General features: G+C 32.1%; 1 protein-coding gene across 1 annotated transcript; it reads left to right on the forward strand.

Annotated features, from left to right (window-relative positions):
• Positions 1 to 3586: 3586 nt before the first annotated feature.
• On the forward strand, positions 3587 to 10453 carry LOC143076617 (CAVP-target protein-like). Its single transcript, XM_076252438.1, has 5 exons — positions 3587 to 3662; positions 7850 to 7928; positions 8717 to 8897; positions 9614 to 9720; positions 10304 to 10453. The coding sequence occupies exons 2-5, from the start codon at positions 7865 to 7867 to the stop codon at positions 10309 to 10311; spliced, it is 360 nt and encodes a 119-aa protein (XP_076108553.1). The 5' UTR covers positions 3587 to 3662; positions 7850 to 7864; the 3' UTR covers positions 10312 to 10453.
• The last annotated feature ends 15181 nt before the right edge of the window (positions 10454 to 25634 follow it).

The following is a 25634-nucleotide window of genomic DNA, read 5'->3' on the forward strand; positions in this document are numbered from 1 at the left end:
CTTTTTTAGACGGCGATGTGCCTTTGGTACGCCCGTGTGTGTTCTGATGTCATAGCTTTTAACGAACGTAATCAATGCATCACTGCGAAATTATTGTGTCAGGGATTTCGATACCATAAATTACTTAAAACTTTTACTAAATTCTTTCATAGATACAAAGATTTGATTAGTAAATTTGGCTGTACCTGTAGAAAACTTATTAAAAATGGCATTTCACATCCTAAATTTTACGGTAATATTGTACTTAAAACGAGGAAATCACTAAGTGGTCCATATAAACTCATCGAACCTTTAAACAAACTTATAAGTAAGAGTTGTCGTACCAATATTGTAATTAGATCTCTGAATATAGTTTACATTGGCACTAATATCGATTTTGTCATTAGCAAATTAAAACATAACTAAATTGTATCTTCTTTTGAAGCGAGATGTATAGAGACACAGACACGTTCATTTTTATCTCTAAAGAAGTCGCTCCTCACTATCCTACTACCTGTCGATAAATTTATTTTTGGCATTGCACAAGTCATGTCTTCTCTGACTGTTCATGACGTTAAAATACTAAATCCCTGGGATGTGTTTTAGTTGATTTTGGTCTCTGATGCATGATTTTTGTATTATTAGTTGTTTTTGGCTTTTAACTAGCTGTCAGTAACTGCGAGTACTCTCAAATCGTATTTTCTTGTTAATTCGACCTGTTGATACTTTTTATTATTAATATGGATCTTGTCTATATACCAGCTTTGATTATTTGGAATATCTGCTAATTTTCACTTCTTCGTACTACATTTTTATGAACTTCAAGATTATTCTCCTTAAATCTGTACAGGAAAGTTTTAGCTAGCTCTAAATGTATCGTTTTATTGTTGATATTCACCCCAATTTGTATCTAGTGTTAAATTATGTATTTATATGACATAACTTTCTTGATATTCCTAATTATTGGAAGAATTTTATACACATACATAGTATACCTAAAACGATAAAGTTATTTTTCATTTACCTGTAGATATTATAAAAACCGTTTTTTTTTCAAAAGTGATTATTTTCGAAGGGTTAAATATTTCGCGGTGGTGTTTTGCCATGGCTTTGTTTGGACCTTTTTGTTTGCTTTTTGGCTTGTATGTTTGTCCCTAATATTCTATTAACTGTGTATTTGCATTCAAGTATCACAGATCAAATTTATTCGTTCATAGTGTGTTAATTTACGTTTTTTGATTGAGATAAGCCTTCCAATTGATATTTTATCGTGTGGTTTTCTATGTTATGATGTTATGCTATTGTTTCAGCAAAAGAGGAGAAGGTTTTGTACCATTAAAACGTTAAATCCCGCTGCAAGTGTTTGCACCTGTCCTAAGTCAGGAATCTGATGTACAGTAGTTGTCGTTTGTTTATGTAATTTATACGTATTTCTCGTTTCTTGTTTTTTTATATAGATTAGACCGTTAGTTTTCCCGTTTGAATGGTTTTACACTAGTAATTTTGGGGCCCTTTATAGCTTTATGTTCGGTGTGAGCCCAGGCTCCGTGTTGAAGGCCGTACATTGACCTATAATGGTTTACTATTATAAATTGTTATTTGGATGGAGAGTTGTCTCATTGGCACTCACACCACATTTTCTTATATCTAAACACACCAACACAAAAAACCCACAAAAACAAACAAACACAACAAAAAAACCCCACAAAAACAAACAAACACACCAAAAAAACCACACAAACAAACACAAACAGTATCTTGTTTCGAAATTTATAGACTTTGAATGAATATATGCGAAACACTTGAAACACGCTTTAAATGCTTTCTATGTTATCATTTAAAATTAATGATTAACTATGCTACAAAGTTTGAAGCTTCATGATTAAAAGAGACATACACATAATAGTCAAATTCATGAAATGTCCACTTTGTCCGTTGGAGTTGGATCCTTAGTTTCTTATGGAAATGTCCACACTGTCCGATGGAGTTGGATCCTTAGTTTCTTATGGTAATGTTCACTTTGTCCGATGGAGTTGGATCCTTAGTTTCTTATGGTAATGTTCACTTTGTCCGATGGAGTTGGATCCTTAGTTTCTTATGGCAACGCTGTGGTGGGTGGTTAGATAAGTTTATGTTATAGTTTGTTTAGACAGACAATACATTCCCCATTCCTCATTTCCTTTCTCAATTTTAATATCAACAGTCCGCAATCAACTGTATCGAACTAGACTCAGTGCTAATAAATTTAATAAACACTTTATATGACGTTGACAGGCATGGTCACTTTTGATCGTGACGCCTTATGAGAAATCCAGAGAAAAACAAGAAAATTTGACGTCATACTTGATTTTGACCGATGTGGACTAATCGGCTAAAGTAAGAACAAAATGTATTTTCATCCAACAGGACCGCTTAAACCTTAACATTTGATATCCAGTGTTGAGTAAAAAGATGAAATAAAAAAACAGCAAAATAGATGTATGGAAAAACAGGAAAACTTTTAAATGCATTCTCAAATATCTAAAACAACATCACCCCAAATTTGATGAATGCAACTTTTTAAAGAATACATAAACATTTTAAATTAAGAGAAATAATACAAAAAGATGATTAAATCAATTTGTGATTTTGAAAAGAGTAACAAATGGCTTAGTTTACATCGAGGAAGACTAAAAATAAGTGGCATAAAGGTAATGGTAGTATTATTTGCATATAACGAATCATAAATAAACTAGTCAAGCAATCATGCAACTTTCAAATTGATCAAACATAATTAAAACATTACAAAAATATAATAACAAAACCACACGTTTGCTGAATAATAGAATAACAACTGCATTAATGAATATACAGCTCGTGAAATTTCATGTAATTGAAAGTTAAATACCAAATTACCGAACCCCACAGAAATTTCAAAACGGAATCAAACAATAAAATCAAAAGCTCAAACACACCAAACGAATAGATAACACCTGTCATACCTCTGAATTTGCACAAACAGACATACTAGGTAAAAATATTGAAAATAAGGGTACATCATCAATATTATGTTATAATCTTAATCACTAACATACAAATATATAAACAGAGAAAAGCAGAAAGACATATAACCAAAGCACACCCGAAAAAAACAGAAGAAAGAAAACAAAAATGTTCTATAGCGCAATAACATAAAGACAAAATGTCTTAAGTTCCGAGACAGTAATAGTAATAACTTACACAGAAAATAAATGAAAACGAAATTAAAATTTTGACTCGAACCAAAACCTTCAACTATAAGAGGAAAAGTAACGGAAAAACAGAAACACTGAACTGTAACTTACCAAATACTAAAGGAGAATACACAATGAGATTATAAAACAAAAGGTGGTGTTTTGGATATGACACATCTTTTTTATTCAAACAACTTGTTCATTACTAAAATCCTATTATAACAACGATTATATAAACCAGTCCTATTTATCATTAAATACTCACGTAGATCGCGATAATTTATCTTTTTAACAACACATCAAAAGATTTGAAAATCAAATTAAAATAATTAGTGTTACTGTCATTTTCTTCGCTTATATTATATAAACGTGTAAGTGTCCATTCAATTTTAATTCGAGGCGAAATAAGCTGTTGTTCATTTCCGAATAAATCTTGATTTACACGGAATTAGGAAGTAAACCGTAGCTTCATAGATAAGATTGTTTATGGTAGTTTAGTATGATTTTGTATGAATTCAATTACTGACAGTAATTTCTTTAGATCTGTTGTAAAAATCAGTTGAAAAAGTTATAGGTTTTCATGGTTACTCATTTTCAAGGTATGGATACGTAAATTATTAGTTTAATGATAAAAATTGTCATGTTCTCTGTTTCCTAGTATACCAACAGGATTTTGTAAATGACGAAATTTACATACGCCATTATTAGTATTTCTATATCGTATTTTTTTAACTTTTGATGGTCCGTTTGTCTGTTTCTTCCCTATTTGTTAGCCCTGCCGTTGTCAGTTTATTTTGTACTTATGACTTTTAAAATTTCTGGAATGCTTCACCTCTGCTGTACAAAAGTTGGGAGACATCTGAAGAAAAATCTATAACGCTATCATTTCACATTGTATATGTAGAAATAGGCTCCAATTGATTATTTCTAACGGTGTGCAGCTTTCACAATCTTTTGACAAAATATATCTGTTGTCGAGTTTTATAAACTGTTATGACTGTATTCTGTATGTAACTCTCAGGTTATAAATTCAGGTTTATCGTAAATGCTTCTAAACTATTTTCTAGATTCTTTTACTGATACAAATGTTTTGATTGAAATTTGAACTTTACCTTGAATTAATTTCATGTAATTATCAATTATGATTCCTCATTCTGATAATGAACAAGGTTATCCTTGTTTTAAGTTTGTTAATGAAATCCTTACACATCTTAGATGTTCTGATTAACTGTTAAGTTTTGAACTCATGGTTAATTGTTAACTATCGATCTTTAAACTAGAAACAATAGTCGAAAATATTCTAAGATTTGTCACTAGTGTTTTTATCTTTTTGTTATTTTTGTTTAAGTATGTTATCTATGGAAATTTAAACGATATTGATGTTTTCTGAAGTTCCTGTATTTACATTTACACATTTAAACAACGATGCTTTGATTTTTGGTGTTTTAACTCCACTTTTAAGCACCGCATCATTCAGTATTTCGTGGCGGTCAGTTTTTATTGGTGGAGGAAGCCGAGTGCGTGGAGAAAACCACCGACCTTCGATAGGAAAATTGACAATCCTAGTCAATTAAGATTGGATTCGAGTGCACCCGCACGAGCGGGGTTCGATCTCATAACTTCAGTGCTGACTGGCTAGTGATTACAGTAGTAACCAATCGGCCATTGAGACCACTAAAACAACAACGAAAAACTCAGCTCAAAACAGACAAGAGGTTTGTATGATCATGATGATAGAAATATCAACAATACAAAGACAAAATGAATACGGAGGAATTATGAAGTACAAAGATAACTTTAAACAGAATAAATCAAAGTGCAGATCGAAAAAAGATATGATTTGTGTGAAATGACGAAATAATTTAAAACAGAAATAAAAGAACAAATCAAACTATAAAATAGACATAAAAAAGTCACAGAATAACAATCTGTATTTTTTTTATATTTATTTTTTATGTTTCTGTTGTGGTTTCGGATAGTTGGTTATATTATATCTTGACGTTTGTCGCCTTACCATACCATCATTGTTATGAAAATTGTTTTGGACAAATATTGTGAAAATAATTGTATAAAGTTCGAGATTGCCTGTTAGTTACGTCAGCACATCACCGTTTTGATCTTATGCGGTGTTTGTCGCTGATGATCTATGTTTGTTGTTGTGTCGACTATCATATTATTTGTTTGTGTCTTTCTCTGTTATGTATGTTCTTGCGTGTGTTTGTGCTATATTTCTGTCCAAATTGTTAAGCGATATTTTGTTAACATTATCTTAAAGCGTAAGCTTGTTATCATTTTTCTCGTTTCTTTGTGTTGGGATATGTTTGTGTTGCACCCCGATGTTCCTGTTGTTCCTTTGTTTTCGTCTTATGGTTGATGTGTTTGCCTCGGTTTCAGTTTGTGGCCCGGATTTTTTTGTCGGACGATTTGTGAATTTTCAAGACCAGTATAAATTGCCTTTGTTTTCAAACATAAAGAAAAGGGGAATACATCCTTAAACTTATTTCATCGTGTATTTATTGGATAAAGTATGATTAATGACGAAGACAAATTCACCAGACAAAACGACTGATAAAAAGTTGATATGACAATGTTAATATTAAATGTAATGATACAACAAAGCTTAACGAACAAGAATGTGTCCATAGTACACGAATGCCCCACTCGCACTATCATTTACTATGTTCAGTGGACCGTGAAATTGGGATTAACATTAGAAAGATCATATCATAGGGAACATGTGTACTAAGTTTCAAGTTGATGTAACTTTAACTTCATCAAAAACTACCTTGACCAAAAACTTTAACCTGAACTTCACACTATTATTTTCTATGTTCAGTGGACCATGAAATTGGGGTCAAAACTATAATTTGGCATTAAAATTAGAAAGATCATATCATGGGGAACATTAGTACTAAGTCTCAAGTTGATTGGACTTCAAATTCTTCAAGAACTACCTTGACCAAAAACTTTAACCTGAAGCGAACGGACGCACAGACGGACGGACGAACGGAGGCACAGACCAAAAAACATAATGCCCCTCTACTATCGTAGGTGGGGCATAAAAAGAATAGCCCGATTTATAGTTTATAATGACCTTAAAATTACCACAATTGATATAGTTATAGGAACATGGGGTAGATGTAGTATGAGTGCCAATGAATAAACTCTCCATCCATTTCTATGGGGATGGCTCGTTTGGAAATTATTTTATTCATGTTATTAAATTTTTGTCAGATAAGAAATAACCCAGTGAATGTTAACATAACATTAACGGTACCAATTTTACTGCACCAGATGCGCATTTCGACAATACATGTCTCTTCAGTGATGCTCGTGGTCAAAATATTTGAAACTCAAAGCTTATATAAAAAATAAAGCGCTATAATCCAAATGGTCCAAAAGGTATAGCCAAATCCGTTAAAGGAATCAGAGCTTTGCATGAGGGAGAAACATTCCGTAATCTATAATAATTTCGTACATTTTGTAACAGCAAATTTTAATAACACATACAATCCGTATTTACAAACGTCGATTTAACACCTTATCACAATAATCAACCCTAATTGCTATCATTGGCCGGCAACTAGTGTTTAAATAATCAAGGCAGACACACTTGAAAGGCAATTTCAGATGTTTAGTGTAACAGTGATTTTTTATAAGTCAAAGTACGGCCTTCAACGCGAAGCTTTGGCTGACACCGAACAGCAAGCTATAAAGGACCCCAAAATTTACTAGTGTAAAAACATTCAAACGGGAAAACCAACGCTCTAATCTATATAAAAACGAAAAACGAAAAACACTTATGAACCACATACACAGACGACAACCACTGAACATACACATAGGTTTTTCGGAAAGGGAGGGGGGGGGGGTAATGGCTCTTTCGGAGTTTTGTTTATTCATGCTACTTAGATTTTGTCAGATAAGAAATAACCCTGTAAATTTTATAAACGTCGATTTAACAGCTTATCACAATAATCAACCCTAATTGCTATTATTAGCCGGAAACTAGTGTTTATATAATCACGGCAGACACGATTGAAAGGCAATTTCAGATGGTAAGTGTAACAGTGATTTTATTTTTGTATAAATCGTGCTTAATTTCCCACGAAATTGCTTTTAAATGTATAAAGATAAATTATGTTTCAATGGGATAAATCGTAGACGAAAGTAACAAATAAAATTGCGAGCAGAAAACATCCAGTAAGAACCAAAGATATTTGAACACAGCGAGGAAACTACGCAACCAGAATCGTTTTTTTAGCTTCTCCCTAAAAACATACTTAATAATCAAAGACAGTCCAAAATACCAACATGAACAACAAAGAAATTCAATTTCATAAGTGAAAATTAAACTGACCAGGCCATTAACCATTGTTTAACAACGACGAATAACTGTATAGAAAAGACAAACAAAAGTATACAAAATACAATTTAGAAACATGAAGACTTAGCATCATAATGTTACAAAAAAAACCCAGGGGTGCTCTTATGTGATTCGATGGGATGGTAGATCCTGCTTCACCAGGGACACCCTTAGATTTTTTAATGTAGATATAGGTACATTCTCAATGACAATGGTACGCTATCATATATACTACCGATCGAAATAATGTTATTAGCACAATGATAGTACTTTCACTGAAATATTTGTTTTGTAGTAAACACAAGTAATGATGGTTGGTTTTACGTTTAATGTGTTCATGTTATGTTGTACGTTTGTGATTGCAACTCATGGTAAGATTATTATATTTTATCGCACCACTGGTAAAATATCACGTTGTGATTGGTATAGCGCCGACACGTGGTTAGTAAATTTCAAACGTCACGTCTCCTGTTAATGGTGACGTCATCTACTGATGTTGTTGTATTTCATTGTTTATTTTTCTACAAAACGGGGTAGTATAAGTCCTGCGTGCGATAAGTTCGTTATACGGTTCACTACTGACACCCAACGAATCCATAGAGGGTGAATGAAATATATAGGGATTTTACTTACCCTCTATGGATTAATGGGGGGTCAGTAGCGAACGATATAACTTATAATGCAAGACTAATGGGGAAATATTAACTGCTAGATTAGCATGACAGATGCCGCACCAAGGTAACTTTTTAAATCAACTAAAGCTGCAATATTTATTGAATTATGTTTACTTTTTGAATAGTTTGTTGCTAGATTGTCTGTTATGTTCTTGTTTCTTTCCCTTTATATTAAGTTTCTAGTTCATTTTAATTTTGTTTACCAAACACAATATTGAACAATTTATCGCGATGATAAATATCAAAATCCTTTTTGTTGTAAACCTGCAAACTCAGTTAGTCAATTCCTGAAGCGAGTGTATAGACATTCTATCGGCTAAAACTTCCTATTTAAGTTATAACTGTTTTGACCCGACATGATCACTGCTGTCTATCGTGTAGAACGAAGTCTGAATATGTGTTAAATGCAGTATAGGAGTTAACTATATTGCAACGTTGTGTTATATTGACTAATTAAGGATTTCACTATGTGCTTGTATATTTAGGTCTATCAATTACAAAGTACGCGGAGTTAGAAATGACCAAAGCCTGTATTGGACAAGGCGCAATGCTGTTTTGTGACATAAGTGGAGACCCATTGCCCGATTATGAATGGTTTAAAGATGGAGTCAAATTAGAACATGGTGGTCGTTTTAACATCAGACGACATTCCTCTGGATCATCAAGGTAATTCTTACAAAACCACATGACAAAACTCATGACCAACCACGTGAGTCAGTATATAAGATGCGGAATATAAAATCATAAACTAAAAGAGGGACCGACAAATATTTCACAATCTGTCAAAAAACTAAACAATTTACAAAACACTACAAATAACAATAAGAGTTGAGAAACACAACCACTACATAAACCACCGCTGATTTTACTTACAAAGAAAAACAAATATTTTCAAACGCATATATAATATAGGACTACTCTGTTTACCTTATGATTTCATGTGCCAACATCAGACATCAATTAGTAAGTGATATACATAAATAATAATAAATTATTAAAATGGCATTAGTAATCATGAGAAGTATAAAAAATGTTATTCTATATATAAAACGTCTGCAACTGACTGCTCAATCATGTCATATATATATGTACCCAATATCCTTTGTTTTCTATTACCAGTATATTCGACATTTTATGATGAAATTATATATATTAGAACTGTGCAGGATTTAACAAAATATTTCGTTGTCATGTTTCCCTCATTATATTACAAAGTTAAAAAAGGATTCTACAACCAACTTTAAGTGTGAATATATAGGATGCATAGATCTAAAGAAGTAGATAAAGATGTACCAAATATTCTTAATGTGGAAATGTAGCAACCTTTTAGTTTCATTTGGATAATGTATGCTGTTTAATTTACTATTTTTTTTATTTGGAAGGGTGATAATAGTAAATTTGAAAGATTCTGATAGTGGAATGTATGTATGTAAGGCTTCTAATTCGGCGGGGACAGAAACCAGTAGTGGTAGGCTCGGTTTTGCAACAGGTAATAATTTGCTGAATGAAGTGATTTTTTTTACTTACTTTTGAACAGAGTAAAATTCTTAAGTTTCAAAATACTATAAAATTCAGACAGAAAAAGACTAAAAGTATCAACAATTTATATGATTTTATAGAAAATATACGAGACAAAATAGACACATGTAACAATGAAAAGAAAAAAAACTTTCAAATTAAAGTTACATTGTATGCAATTGTGTCATTTGATAGACAAGATTGTTAACCTACAATCAATGTACTCGATTATCCCCTCTTGTCATTTATAAACTCACATTGGGCAGTGGAAATATTTAATTTTTTCGTGAATACAAGTTTTTAGGGCATATAACTTATTTGTTAACTGAAACGATATATACATGATATATGTGTCTTAATTAACGAGTCATGTTGATCTAGGATTCTCGAGAATTCGTCTGATTTGTAAAACTACATACATATCATAGAGACATTACGTCTACTGATTCCTTCAATTTTTTCACTTTGTTCGTATTTTTAAAATAGATTGTCGAGATTTGAACTTCATTTAGTACAGCTTTATTAATACACGATATTTCTTTACTCTTTTGCAGATTGCTAATCTAGTGCAGTTGAAGTAAAATATAGTTTCATGCGAATAAGAAAAAAATAAAGTTATTTTAAAAACTGCAAATACCACTCGTTTATCATTTGATTTTTCAAGATAATAGATAAAAATTGAAATAAATGGAAAACGCAATCAAAATGCGAAATCCAGGAGAAAAAGCAGAATGTATCAACACAAATGAAATGACCATATGTGTACATGAAAAGACTATACTATACGGTTAGTCTAGTTATTCACTTGGCAAAACATATGTTCGTACATGTCACATTTCAAGATCTCAATTAATTAAACATATTGAAAAGAAAATAAATAAGAACTCCGAGGATCGTTTTAAACGGAAAAGCCTTTATCAAATGAAAAGAAGAAGCTCAAACACAACAAGGAAATGGAAAACAACTGTCATATATCTTACTTGCTACGTATACACTGAACAAATATTTCGTCATGTAGAAAATAGTGGATTAAACCTGGATAACAAGCATTTTAGGGTTTCAATACTTTAACTCGGGGCAATGTTGAGTTTAATATATGGTTATAACATTTATGTGGCTGGTTCTTATATTATAATTGATAGGTGGTCTCAAAATGCATTATAGTTTCATGATTGTACTATAATGTACACCGATCATATACATCTTCCTGTTCTCTTAGTTCATTTGTGGTATATATGTTTTGCTTTCAGTCATACATTAAAATGCTTGTTTTGTTGTTTACCGAATGGCAATAATTGTTTTAATTATTGTGCTATGTACTTGAGATAATAATATTCATCTATTCATTTTAAAGACATCGATGTACATTAAAACTTAAGGAAAGATGTTCCGAAAGAGGAAAAATATACAGAACGGTAATCTCGTCCTATATTTGTGTATAATTATTTCGTATTAAATTAAAGAGGAATCTGAGTAACAAACATAAGCAACAAAAGAGGGATGAAAGATACCAGAGGGAAAGTCAAACTGATCAATCGAAAATAAACTGACAACGCCATGGCTAAAAATGAAAAAGACAAACAGACAAACAGTAGTACACAACATAGGAAACTAAAGAATAAGCAACAATTATAATAACAAAATACGTCAATACTGACGCTCTGACGTTGGTGAAATCAATTGGAACTACACTATCTGTTATTCCTCTCATTTCATTTGAAAGCATGGCGTTTACTTTACTGATTAGGATAGAAGTTCTTAGTAGCCTGTGGCACTTGATGTCACAATAGCGATTTCAATTCGCCGTTTCAGAACCTAATGCATTCTGGGTAATATTTTCAAAAGCGTACATCAAAACGTTGTGATTGGTTAAAAACATTCTACACAATTAAAATTCAACCAATGACGTAGCATTATTTTCATTTTGATGTAAGAACAATGAGAGTAATCATAATCTCTAAGATTCTGAACAGGCGAATTAGTTTATGGTTCCTATTTGTTTATTTTCAATTCTGATATTTATATTTGTCATGGCCATTATTGGATTTTAATTTCGTATTCAATATCTTAAAATATAAGAATAAGGATATGTGGTATGAATTTCAATTAGTCAACTATAGACAAAGTTAGATTTATATAGATGTAAGCAATTAAAGGCAACTGCACGGGGTTCAACATTGAGAAAAAATCCATATGGTCATGGTCAGCTATAATAGGCCCCAACATGAAAAATATGTAACAATTCAATTTAGAAAACTAACAGCATAGTTCATAACAAAATCATTAACGGAAAACAAAATATGACAGACATTAACCAACGACAACCACTAAACTACAGGCTCCTGAGTTTGGACAGGATCATACAGAATGTGACTGGATATAAACACCCTTTTGTGAACGCTAAATCTTCCGCTAACACAGTAATGTAATAATAGAAACAAAAGAAGAAACCATTAACATCAGTTTTAAAATACAAACTCGTCATAGGTATGCAAATAGAAATACAGAAAAAAAAAACACACAGAGTGGACATGGACTGGTACTTATACATCCCAAAAATAAAAAAAATATCAAGAACAGATATGAGAGTTCTCGCATTTATTGACAGACAATTCAAGGCGAATAAAGCCTTTTTATAAAATCATGATGTCTAGTTGTCGATACGTATGATATTTTGTAATATATCAAAGTTAAACATATAAATTATACATGTAAATACACATACAACATAAATGTTACTATTGATGCATCTATCGAGCTGTGATTAATCTTAGGTATTCTTTTTACTTTAGTGTCGTTCGGATTGTGTCTCAATTCATTTGAAACGAATAAGATATGTGATATGAGTGCTTATGAGCTACACTCCATCTAAGTAAAGACGTTGAAAATATTCACATTAATATTTCAAAGTTCAGCCTTCACCAACGAGCCTTCATTCACAACAAACAGCAGGATATAAATGACTAGTGTAAAAAAATTCAAACAAGAAAACCAACAATATAATTTATATAAAAAACAAGTAACGATAAACACCTATCATCCAAACCAAAAACTGACAACCCCTGAATGACAGGCAACAGTCTTATAAATTGCGCATAAACATGCACCGGGTTTAAACGTTTAATTTTCGCCAACTTTCACCCTAACCTGAGACAGAATGATTTTTGTGATAGTGTCTCTTTTTCAATATGTGTTGTAATGTATTATTAATGATTGACTGAATATAAATTGTCGAGCAGTTATCGAAACTAAGACCTTGCACCTATGCTTAGAACAATACGTAATTTTTTAAGGAGTTATCTTAATGTTTAAATAGTAGTTACATTTATTCTACATTTCTCTAATAATGGTTTATCATTAGTCTCTACAAACATAACTAGTCTGGTAAGTGGTATTTATTTTGTAATGGCTCACGAAGTTTACGATTTAACAAACTTTTTAAAACCGGTTATAAATTTTAAAATTATTAAGAAACTAAGTTGTAACACCCTTAGGCAAAGTTGACTTTAGAAGAATTCGGCTATTTATTTTAGGTATTTTTTACAAATAGCTCTTTACAATTTCGGTACTTATACATCCTCGGATTTCAAATGTTTGGCTTCGACCGTTCTGATGACGGTAAATCCAGGAAAGCACTTCCAACGCATGACATTATTAAACGTGTTATTTTCATGTTTTTACATGACTGGGTCGATACCTCTGCTGGTGGACTGTCAGTCCCCGAGGGTATCTTCAGCTCAGTAGTCAGTACTTCGGTACTGACATGATTCAACAAACTTTTTTAAAATTGTCAGACTTATTTTTCATCTGAAGATTTGATGAATTATTTTATATAAACTAGTAATGTTTGCAAGAATTATATGAACTCATTTTAAATACGTTTATTCACTCCAAAAAATGCTTTTCGTGCATGAAATCAAAGAGAGGACTTAATATAATACAAAAATATGCACAAAGCGACAATTGTTCAAAAGAACCTTAGAGACTTGAAATTACTATTTGTGCAATCATGTTTTGTCACATGGGACAAGACATGTACTTTTTTTATGAAATAATGGTGTTCAATTAAGTTATTTTGTCGTGCATGTAGAAGCACAGAGGTATTTCATATATAATTTCAAAGTCAAACTTTATTTTTTTTTCGATTAAGAATTCTTATTGAACCCTTATCAATACCATACTGATATCTTTTTTCAAATCTAACAAATGTATCATTTAGTATTATTTTAAACTTAAGTTTAATAATCATTTGTTTAAGGAGAAATGGTTTCCAATTACATTCCTTGTACATTTATGTTATGTTAGACACCATATTGATATATTTCCAGCAAATTCTAATTGAAACCATAATCCTTTGCCATTATGAATGCAATTTGTTTCAGAATCTAAATTGTTACAGTTGGCATTCCATACAAAAGAAAAACATAGTGCAATTTAGAAACATGAACAATGGCAAAAACAAAAAGATCTACCGCAAATTTATAAACTTTATCTTTTATATTTCTCGTCCTTTATAGATATCGTCTCTTTATTTTTTTAACATATAACAGCTTTGATAAGTGTTTTGTATGACTATAAATTTTCCTTTTGTTCTCGTACTATGAGCAACAAATTATTTTGTTAAAATTATTTCCGTTTTCCATTACTGAATACCTTTAAACAAAATTATTTTCATTTACGTGTTTAAATTTTTCTATTTAACGGCATTTTGTTTGAGGCTATGGTTGTCTTTCTGAATTTTTTTGACATCTCACCTCTTTTTTTTCCCGTATTTACATTGTGTCGTAAATCAAATTTATTCACTCGAAGTATATTCACTTGTTTGGGTTCATATGTGTTTTGATTGAGTTAAGCCATTTCAATATTCATATTTTATAGTGAGTCCTTCAATGATGTTACACGATTGTTTTAGGAAAAGGTGAAGGTTGTTACCTATTAAAACGTTCGAACCCGCTGTATTTGTTTGCACCGGTCCTTAGTCAGGAACCTGATGTTCAGTTGTTGTTGGTTGTTGATGTGTTTCTCGTTTCTCGTTTTTTATATAGATTAGACCGTTGGTTATTCCAGTTTGAATGGTTTAACAGTCTAGTCTTTTTTTAGCCCTTTATAGCTAGCTGTTTGGTGTGAGCCAAGACTCCGCGTTGAAGACCTTCCTTTGACCTATAATGGTTTACTTTTACAAATTAGACTTGGATAGAGAGTTGTCCCATTGGCACGGATAGAGAGTTGTCCCATTGGCACTCATACCACATCTTTTAATATTCAGTTATAAGATTGGGTTTACCTGAATAACCCTATAGTCTAAAATATATTGTTCCTCGATGTGGACCTTCACTATTTTGTAAATTGCAAGTGTTAAAACTGGCATATCGTCAATTTATCCATAAAAAACAAATAGTGTTTTCAGTTATCATAGTTTTGTGTAGATAAACAGCTAGAAAATAGGATACTTTTTACGCCTCAAGAGTTAAAATTAAGAAAAAAGGAAAACATGTCAATGTACTGTATAGTTTCATTAAATTCGTTATTCAAAGTTGTATTATCATTTATTATAACATGTCAAATAAATTGCTCCGCAGGACGCAGCTTGATACGACCGCAGAGGTCGAAAAGTTGGGGCAAGATACAGCTCTGAATTTGGATTGTGAGATTAAATATTTGACACAGCATAGGTTTCTGACACAAAATGGATGTGGTCTCAAATGAACTTAAAAAAATCAACTTTACCTACTATGGATCAATATAAAAAATATAGGTACATGATTAGATTAAGCATATCAAAGAATCCCAAACGTTCAACCAAAGTTTAATTTTTGGCCCTTTTGACCTCAATGTGGACCAATTTGATAATAGGGGCCAAAAATCAAAATGATGTTTAGATTTGGCATATGAAAGAACCCCATATATTAACCATGCTCAAATTTGAAAGAACTTATAATCTCGATACAAAATGCTGTAAAGAAAGTGACGCTTTTCCAATTTCTTGCCATTTGCTTATTTCTGCTAGTCTTTAATTCATACTGGTATTGTATAAAAATTTAAAAAAAATTAAATTGGATTTCTTGTCCTGAACGTCCGAAACTACAGTAGTGCATTGTCTGCCCAATTCTTGCTTGGTTCTTGTGCAGGCAGCTATATCAGTTTTCAGCACATGACTTTTTTTCGTATGAAGATTTGATGACTTATTTTATATAAACTAGTAATATTTGCAGGAATTATATGAACCCATTTTAATTACGTTTATTCACTCAAAAATAAGTGCTCTTCGTACATGAAATGAAAGAGAGGACTTGATATATAGCAGAAATATGCATGCAGCGACAATTGTTCAAAAGAACCTTAGATACTTGAAATTACTATTTATGTAGTCATGTTTTGTCTCATGGGCAAACCATGTACTGTTTTTTTATGAAATAATGGTGTTCAATTAGATGATCTTGTCGTGCATGTAGGAGAACAGAGGTATTCTATATATTATTTCAAAGTCAAACTTTATTTTCTTCAATTAAGAATTCTTATTGAACCCTTTTTTAAACCATGCTGATATCTTTTTTTCAAATGTAACACATGTTATCATTTAGAATGAATTTAACCTTAAGTTAAATTATCATTTGTTCGATGGGAAATCGTTTCCAATTAAATTCCTTGTGCATTTAAGTTATGTTAGACACCATATTGATATTTGTCCAGCAAATTCTTATTTAGACCATAATCCTGTGCCATTGTGAATGCAATTTCTTTCAGAATCTTAATGGTTAAAATTGGCATTCCATACAAAAGAAAGACATGATGCAATTTAGCAACATGAACAATGGCAAAAAAAAAAAAGATCTACCGCAAATGTATAAACTTTATCTTTTATATTTCTTGTCTTTTATATATATCGTCTCTGTTTTTTTTTTAAATATAAAACAGCTTTGATAAGTGTTCGGTGTGACTATAAATATTCACTTCTGTTATCGTAATATGAATCCCAAAATTATTTTGTAAAAATTATTTCCGTTCTCCATTACTGAATACCTTACAACAAAAATATTTTCATTTACCTGTGTATATTTTTCTATTTGACATTTTGTTTGAGGCTATGGTTGTCTTCCGAATTTTTTTCACATCTCACCCCTTATTTTATTATTTCGTATTTACATAGTGGCGTAAATCAAATTTATTTGCTCGATGTATATTAACTTGTTTGTGTTAATATGTCTTTTAATTGAGTTAACCCGTTTCAATTGATATTTATAGTGGGCCTTTCTATGGTGTGATGTTACACGATTGTTTCAGGAAAATATGAAGGTTGTTACCTATAAAAACGTTCGAACCCGCTGTATTTGTTTGCACCGGTCCTCAAGCAGGAACCTGATGTTCAGCGGTTGTAGGTTGTTGATGTGTTTCTCGTTTCTCTTTTTTATATAGATTAGACCGTTGGTTATTCCAGTTTGAATGTTTTCACAGTCTAGTCTTTTTTGTTTGCCCCTTATATCTTGCTGTTGGGTGTGAGCCAAGATTCCGCGTTGAACACCGTCCTTTGACCTATAATTGTTAACTTTTACAAATTATACTTAAAATCTCATATATGTAATGAAGGTATGATACTAAACCCCTGACGGGAAGGATTGTGCCCGATATTTTATGATAAAGACATAATCTTTCAATCAGTTTAATTGAAGTCTGGAGCTGGCATGTCAGTTAACTGCTAGTAGTCTGTTGTTATTTATGTATGGTTGTCATTTTGTTTATTTTCTTTGGTTACATCTTCTGACATTAGACTCGGACTTCTCTTGAACTGAATTTTAATGTGCGTATTGTTATGCGTTTACTCTTCTACATTAAGTAGAGGTACAATGTATAGGGGGAGGGTTGAGATCTCATAAACATGTTTAACCCCGCCGCATTTTTGCGCCTGTCCCAAGTGAGGAGCCTCTGGCCTTTGTTGGTCTTGTACTATTTTTAAATTTAGTTTCTTGTGTACAATTCGGAGTTTAGTATTGCGTTCATTATCACTGAACTAGTATATTTGTTTAGGGGCCAAGTGAAGGACGCCTCCGAGGGCATTCTCAATTTTATTGGATAGAGAGTTGTCTCATTGGCACTCATACCACATCTTTTTATATTCATTTTACAAGATTGGGTTTACCTGAATAACCCTATAGTCTAAAATATAACTTTCAACCATGTCGACCATCACTATTTTGTAAATTGCAAGTGTTAAAACGGGCATATCGTCAATTTATTCATAAAAAAAAACAGTTGACAGAATTTTGTAAAGATAAACAGCTAGCTAACAAATAGAATATTCCCCTTTTTACGCCTCAAAAGGTTAAAATAAAGAAATAAAGAAAACATGTCAATATACTGCATGTACTGTATGGTATCATTAAATTCATCTTCAAAGTTGTATTATCATTTATAAAAACATGTCAAATAAAATGATCCGCAGTGTGCAGCTTGATACGAACGCAGTGGTCTAACTCTGGACAGTTGGGACAAGACACAGCTCTACATTTGGATTGTGATTTAAAAGTATTTGACACAACATAGGTTTCTAACACAGAATGAACGTTGTCATATTGAGCTTAACACATTCAAATTTACCTATTATTGGCCAATATCCAAAATCTAAATGCATGGTTATATTCAGCATATCAAAGAATCTCAAAATTCAAATAAAGTTTAATTTTGGACCCTTTTGACCTCAATGCGGACCAATTTGATAACAGGGCCTAAAAATCAAAAATATAACTACATGGTTAGATTTAGCATATCAAAGAACCCCATATATTCATTTTTTTTTTATATCAAACAAAGTTTAATTTAGACCCAAATTTAGACCAACTTGAAAACTTGGCCCATAATCAAAAATCTTAATACGTGTTTAGAATCAGCATATAAAAAAAAACCCAAGGATTCAATATTTGTTAAAATCAAACAAAGTTTAATTTGGGACCCAATTTAAACAAACTTGAAAACTGGGCCCATAATCAATTATCTACTAGTAAATACATGTTTAGGATCAAAATATCAAAGAACCCCAAGAATTCATTTTTTGTTAAAATTAAGCTCAAGTTTAATTTTGGACCTTAATGAAGACCAATTCAAAAACAGGGCCCAAATTTCAAAAATTAATACACGCTTAGATTCAGCATTTTAAAGAACCCAAAGAATTCAAAAATTAAATCCCTTTGAAATTGATTAAGAAGTAACCAATCTATAAAAAGTATAAGAAAAGTATTGTTTTTGGCTCCAACTCCTAAACACTTTGGGCCATAAGCCCCCACAATCAATGTACAGAATACTATCATAAAAGATTCAATGTAAAATACTTGAACGTATAGGATGTCTGCATGTGGATTTATATTTACGAACGATAGACTTTTATCGATGATAAAATTTAGTAAATAATTAAAAAAATCATCTCTTTTTATCGTAAATTTTAGTATTGAGCATTCCGATAAAGATAAATATATTAAGATCCAGGAAAGAGCAGTGTTCATTGATAGTAATAGCTTTATTTAATTTCAATTCAGCAGGATAAATCTCTTTAGTATACATACTTCAGGTGTCATTATTGAGAACCAATATAGCATCCAAATATATAAAAGTATTATTAAATATCTTGGAATCAGATGTTGTTTCGATGGGTCATTGCTGATATTAATCATAAATTGTAATTCGTAACAATACAGAAACAGTTCCGTAATAAGTGGTGTACAGTTTGTCCCCATTGGAATTACGATGACTGAGTGATATACGGAATCTCCATAGCGAACAAAAATGTTATCAAGTAAAAACTCATAGTCAGTAAAAGTTTCAAAGCAGGTCCAATTGACATGGTTCTTTTGTTTGTTGTTACTAAAATATGACCTAAAAAAGTTTCAAAATATATATTTTCATTCTGACTTTTTATATGCCCATTTTTTGAGGTGTAAAATTTTTTTTCTTAATAAGATTATAAGACAAAGTGGTATATAGGGTTAAAAAATAAAAACAAAATTAACAGATTCAAAATCACTTATATAAGCATGTAATTTATCCAGTACTTACAACACATTTTTGACCCTCCAAAAGTAATTAATTCCACTATTCTTAAAGACCTCATTTGAACAATTTATTATCAGGTTTTTGATTGTATCAAATGTACTAGTAAGAAGAATAGATAGTTTGTTAGTGAAACAATGGCTTGAAGAGATAATCTATATTTGTAAGGGGTTTTATGCAGCTTCAGAAGCCAGTACATGGTTGCAACTTTCTTTGTTTTCTTTCTGCTTGTAAAGAGGTAGCTATTTTTCGATAATGGAGTCAGTTGGAATGTAGGTGAATTCGTGATTTCCTTTTGTAGAACCTCAATGTAAAATTTACGTCAAACAATAATGGTATTCTTAGAAGTCTTATCAGCCGGGACAAAAAAAAATATCCTTGGCGAGCTCTTTTAGCTTATGTTTGATATTAGAAATAGGGCTATAATGGTTGTTGTAAGGAGTATTAATAAATTACAAATAGTATCTAACGATTTCTTGTCAGCTTTTTCTCGTTTTATCCATTTTGAGCAGTATGTATGGATGTAGGTACCGTATGGCACAATGACAAGCTCAATATTTTATTTTTAAATACAAAATATTTTCTCTGCCTAAAAGTCCAACATTCCTTATCAACACAGCCTGTGTAAGTTATTTGAACGATCTATAAAAGAAAAATTAAACTTCTAATTATGAAACGTGTGTTGATATAGTAACTGACGAATCCTCGATTACTTTCATCTTGATCCGTGACCTTATATACATGCCGCCAAATGAAAGAAAAATAATTTAGTTTAACTCGATCACTGGTGTAATTCTATTAATTCAGTGCGATTGCAATTGCCTGCAGACGTCTCGCTCTCTTAAATTAACTATGAGCTAAGTTATTACAACATTTTCATTTCAATGTTGAGTTCAATCGTGGAAAGACGTTTTTTATAAGGTTTAATTAAAAATAAAATCTTTTAAAAAAACCATGTTTTAATTTAAATGCCTTTCATTTGACTTCGTTAAATGCGCACACAATTGCTATTTTATTTCATTTTGTCTACTGTAACAATAGAATACACTGCAGATGAATTAATTGCAGTTTATCGAGTGGATCAAAATTAAATGAGTTTTCAGTATTTTTCGAAAATTTAAAACTTAACATTTAATATCAAAATAAATATCCATTGTTTCAGACAGTCATGCAAATATTTGAAATCGCTTTGATAATGAGTTTCCTATTTCAAAACGTGAGGCTTACTGTTGGGAAATATCAGACAACTAAGGAATTCTTCAGAGTAGATAAAAACAAGGAAATAAGGTCAATGGATCTCGAAGTTATAGGTAGTATGTCTGAAATTCAATGTGCCGCATTCTGTGAGGAAAACAGTGATATCTGCTGTGAGATTACTTATGTAAAATCGAGTAAGGAGTGTAAACTGGGACCCTCTGGTTGCTGTCATATGGAATTTAACACCGTTTCTGGCTCAAACATTCTACACTCCGGTCGTAAATTTAACGGTAAGTCAAACATGTGCTTTATGATCTTATGTAAACCGAGAAACTTCATGACAGAATAATAGAACCCCTTGACTTACTACCATACGTACATGCTTTCAATATGGATACATATAGTAAATCCTTTAAGCTCTACACGTGAAGCTGTCATTATTTCCGCAGCCACAAATCATAACAGCTTAAAACTTTACAACAAACTCTCGACATTTTGAGTACGTGACTGATTTGTTTTTTTTTAGCTTGGATTTTTTAAAGTATTCGGATAGTCATCTGATGAAATCCCTCAGTGAGTTAGATGGACAGTTTTCTATACATTCAATATCTTTCCGTGCCGTTTTTTTCAGTCGTGTTTAGCGTTAGTGGGGAGGGGGGAGTATTACATTTCCCATCTTAAGGTTGTCCTTTCATGTACCCAAGGCAGGTAAAGGAAGTCAACTTATGAGTGCTGTGAATGATAAGGTATAATATGTTGGTGTTATTTTTTATTATTATTTTATGAACAACTGCAGTATGTTTATTCATAATATAAACTTTGAAACACATTTGTGGTGAGTAATTTGAAAAGGCTTCCAAATTTTCATAAGTTTTATGTAAAATTACGATGGGCATGAATCCCATACATAAGCTCCGTACGAAGATAGTCTTGTTACAATTTTACGTAAATTTCTAAAACAGAATAATAAACTACTAATATAACACATACCTGTTTTGTCAAGGATTTTATTATAAAAAGTGGTAAATCCAGAAAACCTACTGCGCACACCACCACATACATCGCTGGTCAGTATATAATCCAAAGCAGCCATCTTGACAGAACGGCCTAATACCCCGTACCAGCCACAACATTGCAATCGTAGTAAAAGAGAGCCAAAGATGTATTGCGCATCTGTTATGGCCAAGGCACTATATACTGCATTTCAATTTTGATTCAATTATTGTGCATACAATTTTATTCGTAAACCGTCTTCAAATTTGCTGCGTGTGTTCCAATGATTGAGGAAAATACATGAAAAAGAAGAAAGTAGTACGCCTACAAAACCACCCCGATTGAAATTACGGAAAGGACACTCAAAAATCATTTTATTTTCCAAACTTTCTCACTAAAAACTCAAGAGGAATTATCTTCAGAAAAGATAACAAACTAAAGTTGTCTACTAAGTCTACCTGAAGAGGTACAAGGCGACTATATGTCTCTTTTTTCTAATCATGCTTATTGTTTTTACGATTATTTTCTATTTTGTAAACCCCAAGATATAAAAGGCCACGTCATAACAAAATGCGAAAAATTTCAAACGAGGAAAAACAAATCCGATTAAATAATAAACAATAAACGAACAATAGAAACCAATGACCTCCATTGAATTAGAGGAGAACCAGAATGATTGTGTGCCCCATATCTGTCAGTGTCCTCACGAGGCGATCGATATTGGACGAATTATAAAAAGTTGATTATTCGCATTAGCGTTTTACCTAAGACAGGTACGTGAAGCATGTGGCGGGATTTAAGCATATTTGCTAGCAATGAATTTCTGTGTGCCTTTCCAAAACCAGAAATCTAGTACTAGACCTAACGGTTTTGCTATCTTAAAAAATAGTGTCGATTGCAGAACATTATTTCTGTCTAATTGATACTTTGTTTTTTTAATGGGGCGGAGGGGGAGGTGCTGGTGTTGCTTCAACTTATATTGTACACATACCTTTTTATTGTTGCATATACTCTGTATTGATTTTTAGAGGTCTTTGATTTGTGCTGTTGTGTTTGCTGTAACGTTAATCGTATTTATAAAATAACTGATGTTTTTCAGACTATATCTATACATTGTCTGTATCAAATGGTGGAGTTTTTGGTGATTGGACATACCAAGAGTTTTGTACGAAAGGTCATTATGCCGTTGGTTACAAAATGAAAGTATGTATATTTCCATGGTTATTACCGGTATATTAAGCTTACGGGTTTTGATCGATGTCAATAGGAAGTACGCACTACATGGTGTGGAGGCACCAGGTCAATAGGAAGTACGCACTTCATGGTGTGGAGGCGCCAGGTCAATAGGAAGTACGCACTACGTGGTGTGGAGGCGCTAGGTCAATAGGAAGTACGCACTACATGGTGTGGAGGCGCCAGGTCAAAAGAAATTACGCATTACATGGTGTGGAGGCGCCAGGTCAATAGGAAGTACGCACTACATGGTGTGGAGGCGCCAGATGCTCATTTTTATCTATTTTTTTTGCCGTAGAGAAATATCATAAGCGAAAAAAGAAATTATTAATCTTTTTTTTTTTTTTTATTTTGACAGGAGTAAGTCATGAGTGATTAATGTAGTCGGTGGTTTTGTTTTGTTTAATCTGTGGGTTTGTTTTCGACAGCTGCTTCAAATACCATTTTCTATAAATCAGAGAAAAACACTGTCATCAACAATTTATTTAAAACCATTCTCATATTTTTAATGTATCCTCACGTCATTTGGAATCGGGGCACAATAACAAATAACCACCACTCTTTTGCCCCGGACTGCAGTATGAGTAGGACAATTTTGCGGTTATCACATCTGCAAAACCCATTTTTTCCGTAACAAATGTGATAATACGATATATTATATACGGGGTCCGTACATTTGCATTAGATGAGTAGGTGTAAGATAATATAATTGCTCGTTTTTTCTTCTTTGAATGACAGATTGAAGGGCCACATACCGATAGAACAGAACTGAATGCTATCGAAATTATCTGTGGAAGCAGAGGGGGTGTTCCTTGTGGTGACACATCAAGTTCTGGTCAGCAGGAATGGGGTGGTTGGACAGATGAAGTACTTTGTCCAGCTAGTACATTGCTGGTCGCATTCTCCCTACAAGTGCAACAGTACAATGTAAGATGTTTACACTGTAATAAATGTATATGTTTTAGGACAGAAATTATCACGCGTCTATATATTGTCTAGACTGTAAAAATTACTAAACAAGAAGAATCAGGTTATTTGTATCAAATAATGCCTTGTTACAAGGTAGAAAATCTCCACTGGGAGTAGCTTTTTATTATATAGACAATAATTGTTTAGTGTCTGTAAATATCATCAGTATGTGTACAAGGCTACGAAACAGGTGTAAAGAGATCTTAAGCGAGGTATAACTCCTGTTTCGAGCCGAGTACAAATACAGCTGATATTTATAGACACTAAACAGTTATTTTCTTTATCCTGCAAAAGCTCATCTTAATGATAAATAAGGTAGTACCATAAGGCAATAACGGGGTTCCATTTTATTCTGTAGTAAGTGCTCTTTTCGACACTTAACACTGCATTGCATTTTGAGCTTTCGAAACAAATGATTTTTTTTTATTATTAATGATAAAATAGATTAGAAATAGATAAAGTAATTTCAAGTTAAGTTTTGTATTATATTGAAGTAACTACATGATTGCTTACAAGTGTTTGCAATAAATGAAATAAAACTATTTATTTTTAATATAATCAATAGTCATTTAATTGCATTCCTGGTGGAAGATAAAACACAACAAATCTTTTTAAAAAAATGTAATCCTGCAATTAGGTGTCTTACTATACATATACAGTCCAATGGATATCGCTTCGCAGATGGTATACAGATACAGAATAGCGATATCTGTTGGGTTGTATATGTTAAATCTTGCAATATTGTCTGTTTATCAATTTGCAACCAAAAAGTAAAATAACAAAAATACCAAACTCAAAGGAAACATATAATAATTCAGTTTACGGTGGACTAGTGTTACCCTTTCTCGTCTGTAGAATCTAGAGTTGTAACACAGTACATGATATAGTAGGCATGACGATTGAATTGATTGCACATTAGCTAAATATCTATCGTAAAGGATCGTAAGATACAGTCACAGAAATAGTACGTCTAAACAAGTGACAAATCTACGACAAATCCATCTATTGGATCACCAGTGAACATATATATTCATAATTACTCTTAGTATCAGCACAACAATGTTTAATTTGCAATCGTCGGGATTCGAACTATATAAATCTTAAAAATAATACAATTAAAACCGAAAACACACAAACACATAATATATATAGCGCGCAGGGCATAGTGCAAGGCGATTTGGTGCCACGATATCTCAGTAGCATGAGTTCGAATCCAGCCACGGAAGAAAAAAAATTGCTTCCGCAAAGGAGTAGGTCCGGTAAGGACCGATTTTGGCCTCAAATTTCAGGTTCATCTGACGAAAGATTTTGACCACTTTTTAAACACTTAAGTGTCTATTTTATTTGAATTAATTAGTTTATGAGAAAGATTTTAACAGATTTAATCATTAAAAACGATCCGATTCAAGCTCAAATATGAAAAATGTACCTAATATGCAGAAAAATGTCACTTTTCAG

Source organism: Mytilus galloprovincialis, chromosome 5, assembly GCF_965363235.1.
Source record: "Mytilus galloprovincialis chromosome 5, xbMytGall1.hap1.1, whole genome shotgun sequence".
NCBI classification, from domain to species: Eukaryota; Metazoa; Mollusca; class Bivalvia; order Mytilida; family Mytilidae; genus Mytilus; species Mytilus galloprovincialis.

Excerpts from the sequence above, each read along its gene's own strand:
- LOC143076617 (XM_076252438.1), top strand. The coding sequence starts at position 7,865 with ATGATGGTTGGTTTTACGTTTAATGTGTTCATGTTATGTTGTACGTTT. Across the intron at positions 7,929-8,716 it reads GTTTGTGATTGCAACTCATG|GTCTATCAATTACAAAGTAC; the intron begins GTAAGATTATTA and ends TTGTATATTTAG. Across the intron at positions 8,898-9,613 it reads CATTCCTCTGGATCATCAAG|GGTGATAATAGTAAATTTGA; the intron begins GTAATTCTTACA and ends TTTATTTGGAAG.